This window comes from Aegilops tauschii, chromosome 7 (genome assembly GCF_002575655.3).
Source record: "Aegilops tauschii subsp. strangulata cultivar AL8/78 chromosome 7, Aet v6.0, whole genome shotgun sequence".
NCBI lineage: Eukaryota > Viridiplantae > Streptophyta > Magnoliopsida > Poales > Poaceae > Aegilops > Aegilops tauschii.
The window spans coordinates 525,674,337-525,689,571 of record NC_053041.3 but is presented as its reverse complement, the minus strand read 5'-3'; the positions used below and the strand labels follow the sequence as shown (position 1 = coordinate 525,689,571).

Sequence of the window (15,235 nt, the reverse complement as noted above, 5' to 3'; positions counted from 1 at the left end):
GCAACACAAGTCGATCGCGAGTGATAATAAACGAAAAGTCTAACGCCCACACGTGTAGTGTGTAGCATCCCGCCCACACGCGTCATCTGTCGTTGGATCATTTTGCACGATTCTTGAAGCACTTTACGTTCCACGTCATCCCACAGCCTCGTCCGGGCCTGGACAAACTGTGCCGCACGTCCGGGCCTCGACAAACTATGCCGCACGTCCTCACTCCCGTTCTTCTTTCCCCACTCCGCCTCACCTTCTTCCCCACCTACCCGCAAACCACACACAATATGGCCCGGGCGGCGGCGGACGGCAGGCCCGAGCGAAGGCGGGCGGAGGCCCCTGGCGGTGGCGGGCGGAGGCCCCGAGCGGAGGCGGGTGGAGGCCCCTGGCGGTGGCGGGCGTGGGCCCCGAGCAGAGGCGGACGGAGGCCTCGGGCGACGGCGAGCGGAGGTCCCGAGTGGTGGCGGGCGGAGGCCCTAAGCGGTGGCGAATAGGAGGTGGATCCGGCCGACGGCGATGGAAGGCGCGGCGGAGGAGGAAAGGCGCGCTCGCTGCGCGCCGGAGGAGCCGCGGCAGGATTGGGCTGCGGCTGGGAGGAGCCACGATGGAGGAGCCGTGGCGGGGAGGAACCGCTGCAGGGAGAGGAATGGCAGCGGCGGCGACGATGAAGAGGAGCTGCCGCAGGGGAGTGCCCGTGCGCAGCGGGGGAGGAGCTGCAGGGAGAGGAATGGCGGCGGCGGCGACGGTGAAGAGGAGCTGCCGCGGGATCCACGCTGGAGGAGCCTCGCCTCCGTCGATTCCCTTCCTCCGCGTCCATTCTACGGCGACGTTCGTCCTCACCTTGGATCCCGTCACCGGCGTCACGTCTGGCCACCCCATGGAGGAGGTCGTGGCCATGCCCGTTCTTGCCGGTGAGTCGCTGGTCCATTGGCTCGAATAGCAGAATTCGTGTGTATGACTAGTCCACATGATGGCAATTTTTTTATAGGATCTTATGGCAATTCACATGAGCTGAAATAGATTATACTGAATGTTTTTGCCATGGCAAATTTGTTTTTCTCATCAATCCAATGTTCAAATTAACATAACCATGGCAATTTTTCTGTAGCATCACATAGTAAATTCATACATTGTTGAATAGATGCTACAGAATGTGTTTTGCCATGGCAAATTCCATGTATCATGTACAAATTTTTCCCACAATTTGTTTGGTCACATGGCAAATGTAGGATTGCTCTTTTTTTGAACACACGACATTTTTGTAAAACATGGCAAATTCTGAAATTTTATACAACATGTCAAGCATACTTCAAATAACATGTCAAACTGAATGTTGGATCAATAGTTGCCATGGCAGTTTTCGTTATGAGTAGTTCTGATGGGGCAGAATTGCTGTGAGTTGTTGCCATGGCAAATTTCTGGAGTAATTGCCATGGCAAAATTATATAGTAGTTGCCATGGCCGAATTTGCTACGAATAATTGCCATGGGACAGAGTTGCTATGAGCTTCTGCCATGTCAAAATTCTGGAGTATTTTCCATGGCAAAAATATGTGTTTTTGTGTGATCTGCCATTTCATACTGATGTTAATGTGTCTACAATTCCACTTCTTATCAATTTGCCATGCTTCTAAATAAATACATGGCAACTATCCTACTGTTTGGCGCTGAAAATTGCCATGTGTTCTGATATGCCATACGCTACGGCAGTCAATGCATTTACATTTGCCCTTTCATCATTTTGCCATTCTACTGAATAAATAGATGGCAACTTGCCCTATGTGTGGAACTGTAAAAACTTGCGTTGTTTGCCATGTTTTTCAAACCACAACACATCCTTTTTTTTTCAAATTTCTGAGTAAATACATGGCAAATCCCTCTCTATAAAAGCCTGAATTTTGCCATGTTTCATGTTTGTTATGCCTGTTAACAGGTACCAAGCAATTGGTGTGCTACTGTACCAAATGCTTGGCAACTTCATCAGATCCATAACCCATCAATTGCCATGGCTGAACTGTTTCCTTTTGCCATGTTTGCCATCTTCATGCCAACCACAACCCATCATTCTGTAATGGTACTAAACATAGACATGGCAACTCCCCCATGTTCAATCAGTCTAGTTTTGCCCTGTTCGTTTCATGGTAGATGGCAACTCACCCATATGTATGTACATTTTCCTACTTAACAATTTGGCATGCTACACACTAACTACATGGCAATTTCAATGTTACTATCATGGCAAATTTAACTCATATAACATGGCAAATCTATCTTTTTTTTCATGTACCACAACATTATTACTCCATGTGCCATGGCATTTTGACTTTGCACTTGCCATGGAAATTTGTTTTTGATCATTTTGTTTGTGTTATTTTCACATACACGACAATTTTATTACGCAAAAGATGGCATTTTCGTTGAAACTAACATCGCAAAATGAAACATGCATTTGCCATGGCAACATTTGATCAATTTTTTTATTACTTCACATTCTTGGCAATTTTCATGTAAAATTTGATTAAAAAAACACGGCAATTTTTGATACAATTCTGCCATGGCAAGTTTCTCGTTCATACTTGATTCCAACTTTTTGTGTTTTTTTACACTGGCTAAAATCATCATACAAAACACGGCAATTCTTGATACGAATCTGCCATGGCAATTTTTCTTGTTCATACTTGATTTTGAACTTTGTAAACGGGGCCATAACAATTCTTCTTCTTTTTTACAACATGGCAATTTCTTTTTGAATGGGACCATGGAAATTTTTTAGTGCATGCATCATGGGAATTATAGTTTATGGATCATGGCATTTTTTAGTCTATGCCTCATACAAATTTTCTATTTTTGAAAGGGACCATGGCAAATCTTCTTTCATGCCAGTTCGTGGAGCAGGGCAATTTTTCGTCCTTCTTTGCAACATGGCAAATTTTCTTTTTGAATGGGACCATGGCAAACTTAGTGTATACCATGGCAAATGTAGTTTACGGGGCATGGCAAATTTTCTTTCTTTTTTGCAACATGGCAAATTTTCTTTTTTCAATGGGACCATGGCAATCTCAGTGCATCTTTCATGGCAACGGTAGTTCATGTAGCATGTCAAATTTTCTTCCTTCTTTTACAACCTTGCAAATTTGTTTTCGAACAGGACCATGGCAAACTTAGTGTGTGTATCATGGCAAATGCAATTTTCGGAGCATGGCAATTTCCAATTTTAAGGACCATGGTAAATTTTCTTTCCTTTTTTTGCAACATGGCAAATTTTCTTCTTTGAAGGGACCATGGCAAATTTAACGGGACCATGGCAACATTAGATTTACTCATCTTTCAAAAATAGATACCATCGCAATTTTATTTGCACCATGGCAAATTAAGTTCAAGCATGGCAAATGTAGTTTAAGGATCATGGCAATATTCTTTTCCTTTAGCAACACGGCAAAAGCTACTTTTCATTTGACCATGGCAATGTAGCTCCTCCCCCGGCCTAGACGTCGACTAAGATGCCGACCAGGAGTCGTCCTCCGTGATGACAACCATGATTTTTTTGTTTTGTTTTTTGAAAACATGGCATTTGTTTGAATTTTTATGTGATGGCAAGTTGATATGCACCCCCGCTGCAAAACTTGTCATTTTTTAGCTTGGGAAACAACAATATTTTCCATGGCAAATTCATACAATTTGCCATCATATAGCAGTAGATATGTCATGGCAAATTTTCAACCAATTTTTTACCTTGGGTATATTCAATATGCAGTTTTTGATTTGGCATTATTTACTACTTAGACCATGGTAATTCCAGTACTTTTAGACCATATAATTTTCATAATCAGATCAATAACAGCAATTTTAATAGAAATCATTCGTATACAGCAACTCTATCAAACTTGTTGCGCCATGGTATTACAATATGTATATATATCATTTTGTACAATACTTTTCCATATACACTTTGCAAACTTGTTGCCATGGCAAAAAAATTCCGACACATGTCAAATTGTTTTTGTTGGCACCTATGTACTATACGGCAACTGTATTGTTTTAAATTTTTATAAACACATGTTTTTGGTGCTTTTTTTTGGCTTGTTTTAGTGAAGCAATAGGTAACTGGGCTGCACGTGCTTATTTTCGTTGTTGGGCTGGCTAGTTCAGCGGCATGTTGGGCCAACAGGAAATCATTCTGTCTCGGATCGATCCCGCACGGAACGTGTACGTTGACACAGGGTGTGTGGTAGGGTTCTCCTCCTGCCACACGTGTGGGCGGTTCTACTGTTCGCCCACACATGGCACGTGTGGGCTGTCTCCCGCTCACACCACACACGGTGTGTGGGCGGGTGTTGCTCCCACCACACGTGTGGCAGTTATCGGTGTCCTAAATAAAACAATATCAAATGAAGTGTAAACGGGAGGAGATGGAGTTGAACTTTGAACTGTTCCATACGCAATATATGTACTGTACAGAACCACAAATTAGCCTGGCTACATATAGTTTTCCTCGCAGCGGCGGCTATTTACATACTCTACTACCGGCATTGTTTCCATTTATAAGTAATTTTCTTCTGCGGGGATGCCTGTATACGAATTGCATATGTACGTTCCTGTCGCTACCACGAATGAACCTATAATGAATAGCAGATACGCCATTGGCGGGCTAAGCAGAGCAGAGCAGGGCGGAGCAGAGGAGGAGGGCGAAGCAGAGCCCGAGGAGGAGCAGTGTGCTACGGCGACCTGGAGCGGCAGGTGTCGTGGTCGATGGCCATGACGCTGCCGGGGGGGTAGCTGAAGCTGAGGGGGCAGTTGAGGCGCGTCCAGAAGGCGACCTTGAGGAAGATGCCCATCCTCCACCGGGTGCGCGCCTTGCCGGACAGGGTGATGGGCACCACCCTGGACCTGAGCGCCTCCTCCATGGCCCGCATCCCGGCGAGGTCCAGCTTCGCCCCGCGCGACGCCCCGCTGTAGGGCAGCGTCACGGAGCTCTCCCGGGCGACGCTGAAGGTCTCGGCCCGCAGCTGCAGCAGGGTGGTGCCGTGGAACTTGACGTCGATGTTGAAGCTGGAGAAGGAGGCGTTGACCTTGGAGTTGGTGTTCCTGGCCAGCACGTCGGCCCTGACCTGGATGTCGCGGATGACGCCGTCGGCGGGGCTGTAGTCCAGCTGCTGGAGGTACGCGTTGGTCACCACCATGTACGGCATGTGGGGCTTGTAGATGAGGTAGACGGCGAACACCGCGGCGCCCACCACGATGATGCCGATGGCCAGCAGCGTGCACAGGATCACCGCCATCCACACCAACGGCGAGCTCCGCTGCCTGTCGTCCTCCGGGTACCGCCGCCTGTCGTTCCTCCCATGGCGGTGATGATGACCCGCGCCCGCCTCAGCCGCCCTCTGGTTCACGTGGTGGCGGTGGTGGTGGTGGTCGGCCTCCATCCTGCTGTCTCCGGCCCTCATCGCATGCCGCTGGCGCTTCGATCGAGCTGGGCTGGGTTGATATCGGAGGGATGGAGTGCGCATTAAGGAAGGGAATTGAGTTGGATGGAGCGGTGCATGTCCATGGATAATTGTTAAGCTTGGATGAGAGGAAGGGTTTTGGAATCTTCTTTGCTCTCTCTCACCGTCACGCCTCCTTTTTGAGTTCTGCATGCTCAACAGCTCAAGGCACTCATATGCGTTGCTTTGCTTCCTTGCTTTACAACTGAACTCTACTCTAGTCTACTAGCTGGCTAGTCATCTGGCCCTCTCAACTAGTCATCACTAATTAAATATCAAATCTTGGGTCATAATTAGGTTAGTTGCAGCCATGGGTCACCAAATTTGAAATGCATTCCAGACAACTCCATTACACAAAAACTGCATTTCAGATACAACATTTCCTTCCACACCAACCCACTAAGCGCAACAAAGAACAGGATAAAATCTCCTCCGAGGTACACCTGCCGCCGACCAAGCCCGCCCTCCTGGTCAATTCTTTGAAGAACCAATTGTGCCAATTCTGTTAGATAATTTTGCTACATTCAGCGAAGCATTTGTTTGCTATGCCCCGGGCCCTGGCGGGTCATAACGCAGGTAAGGAGAATATGATTGATCATTTCCTGACCTTGATCACAAAATGGGCAGCATGGACGGCGTGGGAGCCCGTGGTGTGCCAGTCGATCGGAAGTCCAACAATGATCACTATTCACTAAGAGCCAGCCACATGAAAAATGACATGTCAGTGGAACCCTTTGATTTCTAGGTGAAATCCGACGATGGGGCAACGACGGGAGCTCCTAATCGGTGCTCGGCGCCTTCAGCGCCAATTAGGAGAAGCGGCGCTTGCTACAGCGCGAACTGGGCCGGCCCACGAAGGGGCATTGCCACAAAATGATAATAAAATGCGCGAAAAGAATAAAAAAATCAAGGTCCCGCGGCGAATCAAACTCACGCCATACACTACCTACACGTCTTCGGTTAAACACTAGGGCAAGTGGTTGCAAGTGACAGAATGCAGCGCTAACACTTTAGAAACTATCATAGCCGCTCATACATGATTTTCTTTCAAAGAAATGAAACAGGACATATTTTAGAAAAAGATCATAAACATGCAAAAAAACGTTGCATTATTCAAGAAAAGTTCATCAATTTTTAAAAATAGTTCACAAATGTTCATCAAATTTTGAAAAAAATCCACCTTTTTGACAGAAGTCCATCAATCTTAAAGAAGTTCACAAAACTGAAAAAAGCTCATCAAATTTTAAAATAAATTCATCTAATTTGAAAAAAGTTCATTGAATTTGAAAATGTTCATCAATTTTAAAAAAAGTTCATCAAATTTAAAAAAAATAGTCGAATTAAAAAAAGTTCATTGAATTTTAGAAAATCATCAATTGTTAAAAATAGTTCACTAAAAATAAATAAACAATTCATTGATTTTTAAAACTAAAGTTCATCAAATTTAAAAAAAACATCATCAATTTGAAAAATTTCACGCATTGAAGAAAAAAAAGAAAATCAATGAGCGGAGAAACCAGGTAGACGAAAAAATAGAAAAAGAAAAACGAAAAAAAGCAAAAAAGAGAAGGAAGGAATAAAATAAAGAAACAGTTGAAGCTTAGCAGAACCCGCTCCGTGGCTGGGTGGTTATACCAACGAACCTTGACGAGGGAGGTTGCTAGTTCGGTTCGAAGCGAGCATGCTTTTTTTGCGGATTAAAATACACAGTAACGGGCCGGCCCATCACGGGGCGCTTCAGACGCACATTTGTGAATTTACCTATAACGGTGCCTGAAGCGCTAAATAGGAATCGCCAGCAACAACTTGACCCTAGAATTTATTGGCATATGCAGTTCCTGCCGAGAAGTTATCATTAGGCACGCTTCTCGGTTAAACTTAATAGTGGGCTCTTGAGGAGTTTTTTACCCTCTCGCGGTCTAAGACAGGATGGCCCTTTGTCACCTTATCTGTTTTTTTTGTGCGTGGAGGGGTTTTCAGCGCTCCTAAAGAGGGCTCAGAATGATAAACAGTTAACGGGAGTGAAGTTCGGGAGCAATAGCCCCCATGTAACTCGCCTCTTGTTTGCAGATGACAGTATAGTTTTCCTAGAGGGCACAAAAGGAGAATATGAAGATCCTAAAACAGATCCTCACTAAGTATGAAAAAGCATCAGGTCAAAAGGTAAACTTGCAGAAGTCTTCCATTTTCTTTGGAAGGGGGAGCCAAGATAGGATGAAGGAACAAATGAAACAAGCTATGGGGATTCAGCCGAAGTGCTTAGTGAACGGTATTTGGGTCTCCTAACATTGGTTGGAAGATCAAAGGATGGCACTTTCAAACATGTCACTGAGTGCTCTAAAGGCAAGTGTAACATCCCAAAATTCTAAATTTTGGAATGTTATATTAAATAAATATTTATGATTGTTTGTTTGATTGTTGTGTGACTGATTGGGTGAAATTGGGTGAAATTTGAAACTTTTTGAAAGCTGAATGAGAGGGAATAAAATGACTTTCCCAAACTTTCACCCTTGCATTTATGATCTCCATGAATTCAAATTATTTCATCACAAAACCCTAGAGTGAAGATGATATGACTTCTTCCATTTAAATAAATGAAAAGGGTTTTGAAAGGATTTGAATTCCATTTGGAAATATTTCAAATTCGGAAACTTTATGCAACTCAATGATTTTCACGAGAGAAGATAAAATGACTTCTTCAATTATATGAAATACGAGTTGGAAGTTACAAAGAATCAAATTGAAAGTCATTGGAAGTATTTTGAAACTCCCTTTCAAATTTGGAATTTTTTTTGGATTTTATTCAAATTATTTTTCTCCTAAAAATAAATAAATGGAAATAAGGGTAAAATGATTCCCTTCAATGGAAAATTAGGAGAAAATAATTTTGAAAATAATTTTGGTATTTAAAAAATGATTTTTGTTGAGCTTTATTGCAACAGTAGCTCTGTTCGCTTTATTTAAAGTTTTGCTGATTTTATTTGGACTGGAAAATATGTTCATATTTTAGGATTTCTTTTTATGAAAATTTTGATATATTATATGCCTACTTTTTATTATTATTTGTTGTTTCTTTTTATTTTGTTGTCTGTGAAAAGAATAAAAAGTAAATCCTCGAACAGTACCAGGCCGAAGCCCAGCACTGTTCCTCTCTATCTCTCTTCCCGCACCGCACCGGCCCACTGGCCTTTCAGCCCACAGCTGCGCGCACGCCCAAAACGCCTCCGCCCCGGTCGCCCGATCCCCTCACACCCTTCCCGCGCTCACTGACGCGTGGGACCCTGCCGTCGCCTTCCTCCTCCGCACGCAACCGCCGCAGCAGGATCGCGCCGCCACCGCCGCCGTATCCCGGATTCTTCGGGATCTTCTCCTTGATCCGCCCCCTCCTCCAAGTCGACTCCCCCCTTATAAATACCCCTCCCCTCACCCCGTTCCGCCTCTTCCCGACCCCCGAACCCCTCTCCGCTCGCTGCCATTTCTCGCCGGAGCCAGAGCTCCGCCGCCCGCCATTGCTGCTGCTAGCTCTCCAATACGACCACCTCATCGTCGTCCGAACCCACCACCAAACCCCCCGCGCTCGCCCGCACCTCCCCGTGCCCTCGCCCTCGCCCGAAACCCACAGGAGCACCACCAACGTCGACCACCCGACGTCATCTCCGCCTCGACCTCACCGCCGTTCGACTCCGTCGTCTCCAAGGCCACTACCGACCACCACCAAGCTTGCCATCGAGCGCCTCGTCGTCTGGTGCTCTTCCCCGACGCCGAAGACCATGGGAGCATCGCCATCGTCGACCACAGCCACCACCGCCATCGCCGGAGTTCCACCGCCGCCCGCTGTGAGCTCTCCTTCTCTCCTCCCTGTCCGATCTTAATCTAACGGTGTAGATTAGATCCCGCGAACAGTTAGGTTTATTTTGTTAGATCGGGTTTTAGTCACGGTTTTTCTCCGGTTTAGATCTAACCGGCCAATCGGTTTAGTTTATTTGAGCTCCCGTACGTGTTTTACTTAGGAATCGGCCGAGCGCAGTTTAGCGTCGGATCGCACATCCTCTAGCCCAGTAGCAGCCCGACGCGTAGCATTTGTCCGATTTGTTTTTTTAGTTTATTTTAGTTTCTGTTTTAAAAACAGAAATAGTTTCTGTCTTAGATTGTTAATAACTTTTATGTTTTAGATCCAAATTGAGTGATTCTTTTTGCATTTTGTCACAAATTTGTTGAAGTTTCTGTTTGTGCCATTAGGTTTCAAATTGGAGTAGTTTAAACTTGAGTTTGATCAAATTTGTTCAAATCACTAATTTGGCCGTATCTTGAGTTTTATAAAATATTTTTGATTGATTCCTTTTGCTCCTGGTCACTAGGACCTTTAACTATCCAGTAGTGTTGAGTATTTTATTTTTAGTTTATTTTAAAATTAGGTTTTTATCAAAATAGTACGGTTTTAGTTATAGTTTTGTTTTAGTCTTTTCTTTATAGTTTTAATTGTTTTTTTTCTTTTTGTCATTTTTGACAAACTCTTAGTTTTATTCTGTTGGTCAACAAAATAAAAATTTATATTTTTTTAAAATTTTATTTTATTTAGTTTTCGTATGAAAACTTGTTTAGGTCATAGTTAGTGTTTCTTAAAAGCTTTTTATTTGTTTCTTTTTGCAAATAAAAGTTTATGAAAAATGCTTTCTGTTAACTTAGTTGATTTAAATTTTATTTTTTTGTTAAAATTATTAATTTAGTATTTTCTTTGTTAAGTTTTACTTAGGACAAAACTATTTTTGTAGTTAAGGCAAAAGGTTTTCCTAGTAGGTTCTTTATAGTTTTCCCCTATTAGTTCTTTCGATGTGTTATTTGTTTTGTATTGGGTTTTCTTATTGAGTTTTTTTTATTGTTAGATTTGCTTGCTAGAATTCTTGCTTATGTGAAGTCATGTTTGTTATTATTAGATTTCATCGGAGAGTTGCGTAGTCCTATGAAGTTATTTCTGAGAGCGTTGTTATCTTCATCAAGTAATACCAGGCAAGTTCACTTTGACCATGTTTTTCATACCTATGTTTTATTTGCATGTAGTAGCACCCTTTCAACAATCCCTCCAGTAGTGTTATTGAATCTTGTAGTTGAGTAGAATGCATGAGGTAGGAACCCATCTCCCTGATTACCAAGCCCGGGACGTTATATAGTTTGCTACGCTATAGTAGACGGGGTTTGGTATGAGTGCACGAGAGTGGTGTGAAGAAGGAGGACTCTACGTCAATGGCGACAACTTCATGATGGCATCGGCAAGTACTGCATCTTCAGGACTCCAAGACCTCAAGATTTCGAGACTCGAGATAAGAATTCAATACACACTACTGGGTGAAGGACGGTTGACGGGCACCCCGGAGAAACCAGTGGATGGCCGGGATGCATGGAGAAGCGCCATGACATCTTGTGGAAAGCTTCACCCAGACTCAAAGAGACGGAAGAATACTTCATGCCCGGAAGCTTACCTGTGCAACCGCAAGTCACTATGGGCTCTGGCTTGGTTGACCTTAGTTGTGACTCTGGCTAGGACGGTGCTAGCAGATGTAGAACTACGGTAGGATTGGATGAGCACCGGACAGTGGTCAGGGAAACTCTTTGGAAGACCATGTTTCGGTCGTCTTGTTCTCAAACACCCTGAAGTGCGAGAACGTAAAAGAGGGATCGAATCTTGCGGGTAAAGTGTACAAACCTCTGCAGAGGGTTAAAACCTAATCGATTAGCCGTGTCCCCGGTTACGGACAATTTGAGCCTCTGGACTTGGATCTATCTCGGAGCTCTCAACACTGGACTGATAACTTAATTGTGGGCAGATTATGATGATTTTGGGCTATGAGACATCGGTTGGCGGAACCATGTCATGATAGAAAACTCCGTAGTACAGACTCCTGATGTTCCTTTGTTATAGGAAAATAAAACCAGCTTTTACGCAAACAAAACTCAGATACAGAGCCACAAAGCCATATTGCATATAGTATAGTTTATCATCTGTTTTTATTATAGTGATCTTGCCGGTACATTCAATGTACTGACCTACACGGCTGCAACGTATCATGTTGCAGGATTATTTCTACGACGAGTGAGTTTCATTGATTGGGGTACGGTCTACACTCAACCTGCCGATGGCGTTGATGGGGCTCCACACCCGATTGTTTGTTTCCGCTGAGACTTATGAGGTAGATATCAGTTTTACGTTATTTATACATGTGATTGCACTTTGATATATACATTGATGTACTGTGTGTGCCAGCATACCGATCCAGGGATGGCACAGATACACAGAGGCTTGACCGTCTGAGGTCGGGTCGCTACAGCAAGGTTTGTGGATGGAAGGGCCTAGGTTTGTCTAAAGCAGCTAGAGAAGTTCTTGTCAAATCTGTGTTGCAAGCGACTCCAGCTTACACCATGAGTTGTTTTCACCTCTCGAAGAAGATGTGTCAGAACCTGACTTTGATTTCTTCTGCAAACCGCCCGCATCCGTCCGAACCGCGGAAGCCATCCAGCGCCGACCTGTATTGGTCCGCGGGGTGGTCCGGACACGATTTCTCCTGCAAATTGGAGACAAAGTGGGGGAAGGTTTGCGGGAATCCGGACACGATTTCCCCCGGCCCACCCAATCCCCTTCTCGGTCCTATTTCCTTCCACTCTGCCCCTTCTCTCCCTTACTTTGCATCCGCACCCTCCACCTCCGCCGCCACCGCAGTACGTCTCCGGCCGCCACAGAGTCATTGCCGGATGTCCGCAACCAGCAGTGAGACGTCCGCTCGCTGTTACGACGGAGCTGTCCACCCTGGAGCCGTTTGTACCTAGGTACACTCTGCCCCACGTCGACGACCTACATGGCGGACACCATGCCCGGCAGGTGTTCGGTCAAATGCCATTGAGCTATTTTCAAATGCTATGTCGTTTTTTAGAGTACGAAGGATGGTGAGCTACTCGACCATGGAGGATAAGTTGTTGTGTCATGCGTGGCTGGCCGTATCCGTGGATTACATAGGCAGGAGCAGAGGGGAGCCCTTCTGGGAGCAAGTGCATGAAAAGTTTCACGCACAAAAGCAGATTGCGCCCTACGACATGTACATCATTCAATCACGCAACGTGAGGTCGTTGTCTTATCGCTGGCACGCTATCCAGATCAATGTCATCAAGTTTTGCAACATGGTTCGTCAGCTCAAGGCAAGGTGGCCATTGCACGCGGCAGATGACGAGATGGTAAGTTTTATTTTCTCTTGCTCAGCTTGTTGATTTATTCATTCACTCAATGTTGGTCTACACATTATATGTAGCCCGCACGCGCCGTTGTGATGTACCACGGGACAGATGGATGGCCATTTACATGCACACAAGATGAAGTTGAACGGAAAGTATGTGTGAAGCAATTGTGGTACTCCGGTGGATCTCATAGTCGTAGGTGGTCAAAGTCACACGGGAAACCACAAACAAATCCTTCCCTAAAGGTAAACGCTTGCCACCGGCAGACCGGCCGAAGTTTCGGCCGGTCGAGCGCGCATCGTTCGATCTCTTTGGCGATGGAAGCTCCTGGTTTAGCCGCATCATCACACACAGGTACTAATTACTAAACGCGTGGCTGTTGGGGGCCAGGCACCGCCGGTGAGTCGCGTCTTCTTTTCCTTATCCATTCGATGCTCATCGCCATTCCTATCCAGCCGGCCGCATCTTCCTCCGCAGCCACGAAGCGCGTTCGTGGCCATGGCCGCCGGCAGCTCGATGCGCCTTGTTCGAATCGTGTGTGGATCGCCGGCGCCGGATGCATCCCTTTCCATGGCCGTCCGCAGCCAGGGGCGCGCTCGTCGCGTCGCCTTGTCCGCCTCCGGCAGCAGCTAGATGTGCGCCATCTCCATGGCCGCCACAGCCAGGGTGTGCCGGTCGCCATGGCCAAGCTACAACCGACCACGGCGACGGGGAGTTTGTGCTGGAACTGAGGGGGTTTGCTGGAACCAGGTATTTTTTTGCTAGATCCACCTTTTGTTTTGCTACAACCCCTTTTATTTTTTGCTACCATCCCCATTGGATTTTTGATGAACATCTTCGTTTTTCGTTTTTTGCTGGAACTGGTGCCCCGCTGTGCTGCAACCAGCTGGTGTATGTGCTACAAAGTCAGTGCCTCACCGGAGGAAGCTACATCCAGCGGCGAGGAGTGTTGCATCCGACGCCGTTCGATGTCGGGGAGCTGCAACCGTGCACGCCGGAGCTGCAACCAACTACTGGGGGAGCTGCAAGAGGGGTGGCCGCTTTTTGTCCATGCTTTTTTTTGCCGAACCAATTTTTTGTTTTTGCTGGAACCCATGTATTTTTTTGCTGGAACCGAAATGTTTTTTTGCTTCATCGGTGTAGAGCTCTCAAATGCTCATCTTGTTTTTTATGGAACCTAAGTTGTTTTTGCTGGAACCGTTTTTTGATTTTGCTTCAACAGACCACCGGACTTTGACCCGCTGTGAAGTTTTTTTGCTCGAAGAAATTTGTTGATTCCAGATTTTTGTTGCTTGACACTGACCCGCAGCGAGCCGGAGACACAGAGATGCTGCAACCAGCCACCTAAGTGCTACCATGGGCATCACCGGAAGTTAGATCAAACAAATTGTTTTGCTACCACTAACTCTTTTTTACTGGAAACAGCTCCAAATTTTTTGCTTCCACCATGTTCTATTTTTTGTTGGATCCAGTTTTTTTTTTCTTCCACCATGACGGCGACCACCGGCAGCGACGACGGCGACCACCGGCCCGACGGCGACCGGTGGGGAGGGCAGTGACAGGCGAGCGCGCGGGCGGTGCTTCGAGGCCGGGCGCATCGCTCATCCATGGCCACGGGATGAAAGTTTTTTGTAAAAGAAAAGACGTCTGATGGAAGATGAGGAGAGAATCGTGCGGCTACGCGTTGTTCGATCGAACGCTGCTGGTACGACCGGCTCAAAGTTGGGCTGGTGCGCCGGCGCCTAATAGTGCCCTTCCCTAAAAGGACGTGTGAACTGTGAGGGCTGATGAATCGATGGAACCACGGTCCACGGCCGAGATGAGTTTTGCACTGTTGCTACACCTACCATAAATCTCACACCGTTCATTAATATAAGTCGTTTTGCCAGTTTAAATTCCCCCTGTTCTATTTAGAATATTTTTAAACTAAAGAGTTTGAATTTTTGAAGTATTCAAACTCAGCTCCATTTGGCATTTTCATGGTGGAAGAGGTCTCTAAACCACACGTGTAGGTTATTTACTTAGCACTCCCTTCGTTCCATAGTGTAGTGCATATAGATTTTTTCTAGAAAGTCAAAATTTGCATACTTTGACCAAGTTTATATCAAAGTACGTAAACTACTTTGACCAAGTTCATAGATAAAACTATTTGTTCTCCCGCAAAAAAGATAAAACTATTTATATCTACAATATGAAATATATATAATGTGAAAACACGTCTTATGATGTACTCCTTTCGTCCCAAAATAAGTGTCACGGGTGGAGTATCTAATAATATGTATTTGATATTCTAGATGTATATATTTTCTCTATAAACTTGGTCAAAGTTTATAAAGTTTGACTCCTTAAAAAATTTATACGCACTACATTATGGAACGGAGGGAGTATTTCTGTAGGTGTAGTATCCTGCACTCTTTGGTGGTGGAGTGGCAGCGAAGGTAAAAGAGAAAGAAGGAATGAAAGAAAATGGAGACAATGCAGGCGCAGGGTCCGAAAAAGGTTTTGGGTGGGCCAGGGCTGTCGAAGTCCTACGTGTTTGCT

The 15,235-nt window shown here is 45.3% G+C and overlaps 2 protein-coding genes across 4 annotated transcripts; one reads left to right on the top strand and one right to left on the bottom strand.

The window, feature by feature from the left end:
• The first annotated feature begins 200 nt into the window (after positions 1-200).
• On the top strand, positions 201-4,616 carry LOC109735004 (uncharacterized). Of its 3 annotated transcripts, XR_005762147.3 has the most exons (3): positions 201-902; positions 3,139-3,216; positions 4,080-4,616. XR_005762147.3 is itself a non-coding variant. In XM_040394479.3 (2 exons), the coding sequence occupies exons 1-2, from the start codon at positions 596-598 to the stop codon at positions 1,980-1,982; spliced, it is 366 nt and encodes a 121-aa protein (XP_040250413.1). In that variant the 5' UTR covers positions 201-595; the 3' UTR covers positions 1,983-3,132. The 3 variants fall into 3 exon arrangements, 1 of the variants encoding a protein (XP_040250413.1); XR_012189520.1 differs by lacking the exon at positions 4,080-4,616 and having other exon boundaries at positions 3,139-3,730; XM_040394479.3 differs by lacking the exons at positions 3,139-3,216; positions 4,080-4,616 and adding an exon at positions 1,924-3,132.
• A 6-nt stretch (positions 4,617-4,622) lies between these two features.
• Positions 4,623-7,194, bottom strand: LOC109735003 (uncharacterized). Its single transcript, XM_020294191.4, has one exon. The coding sequence runs from the start codon at positions 5,624-5,626 to the stop codon at positions 4,706-4,708; it is 921 nt and encodes a 306-aa protein (XP_020149780.2). The 5' UTR covers positions 5,627-7,194; the 3' UTR covers positions 4,623-4,705.
• Positions 7,195-15,235: the final 8,041 nt, after the last annotated feature.

Excerpts from the sequence above, each read along its gene's own strand:
- LOC109735003 (XM_020294191.4), bottom strand. The coding sequence starts at position 5,626 with ATGCAGAACTCAAAAAGGAGGCGTGACGGTGAGAGAGAGCAAAGAAGA.
- LOC109735004 (XM_040394479.3), top strand. The coding sequence starts at position 596 with ATGGAGGAGCCGTGGCGGGGAGGAACCGCTGCAGGGAGAGGAATGGCA. Across the intron at positions 903-1,923 it reads GGCCATGCCCGTTCTTGCCG|GTACCAAGCAATTGGTGTGC; the intron begins GTGAGTCGCTGG and ends GCCTGTTAACAG.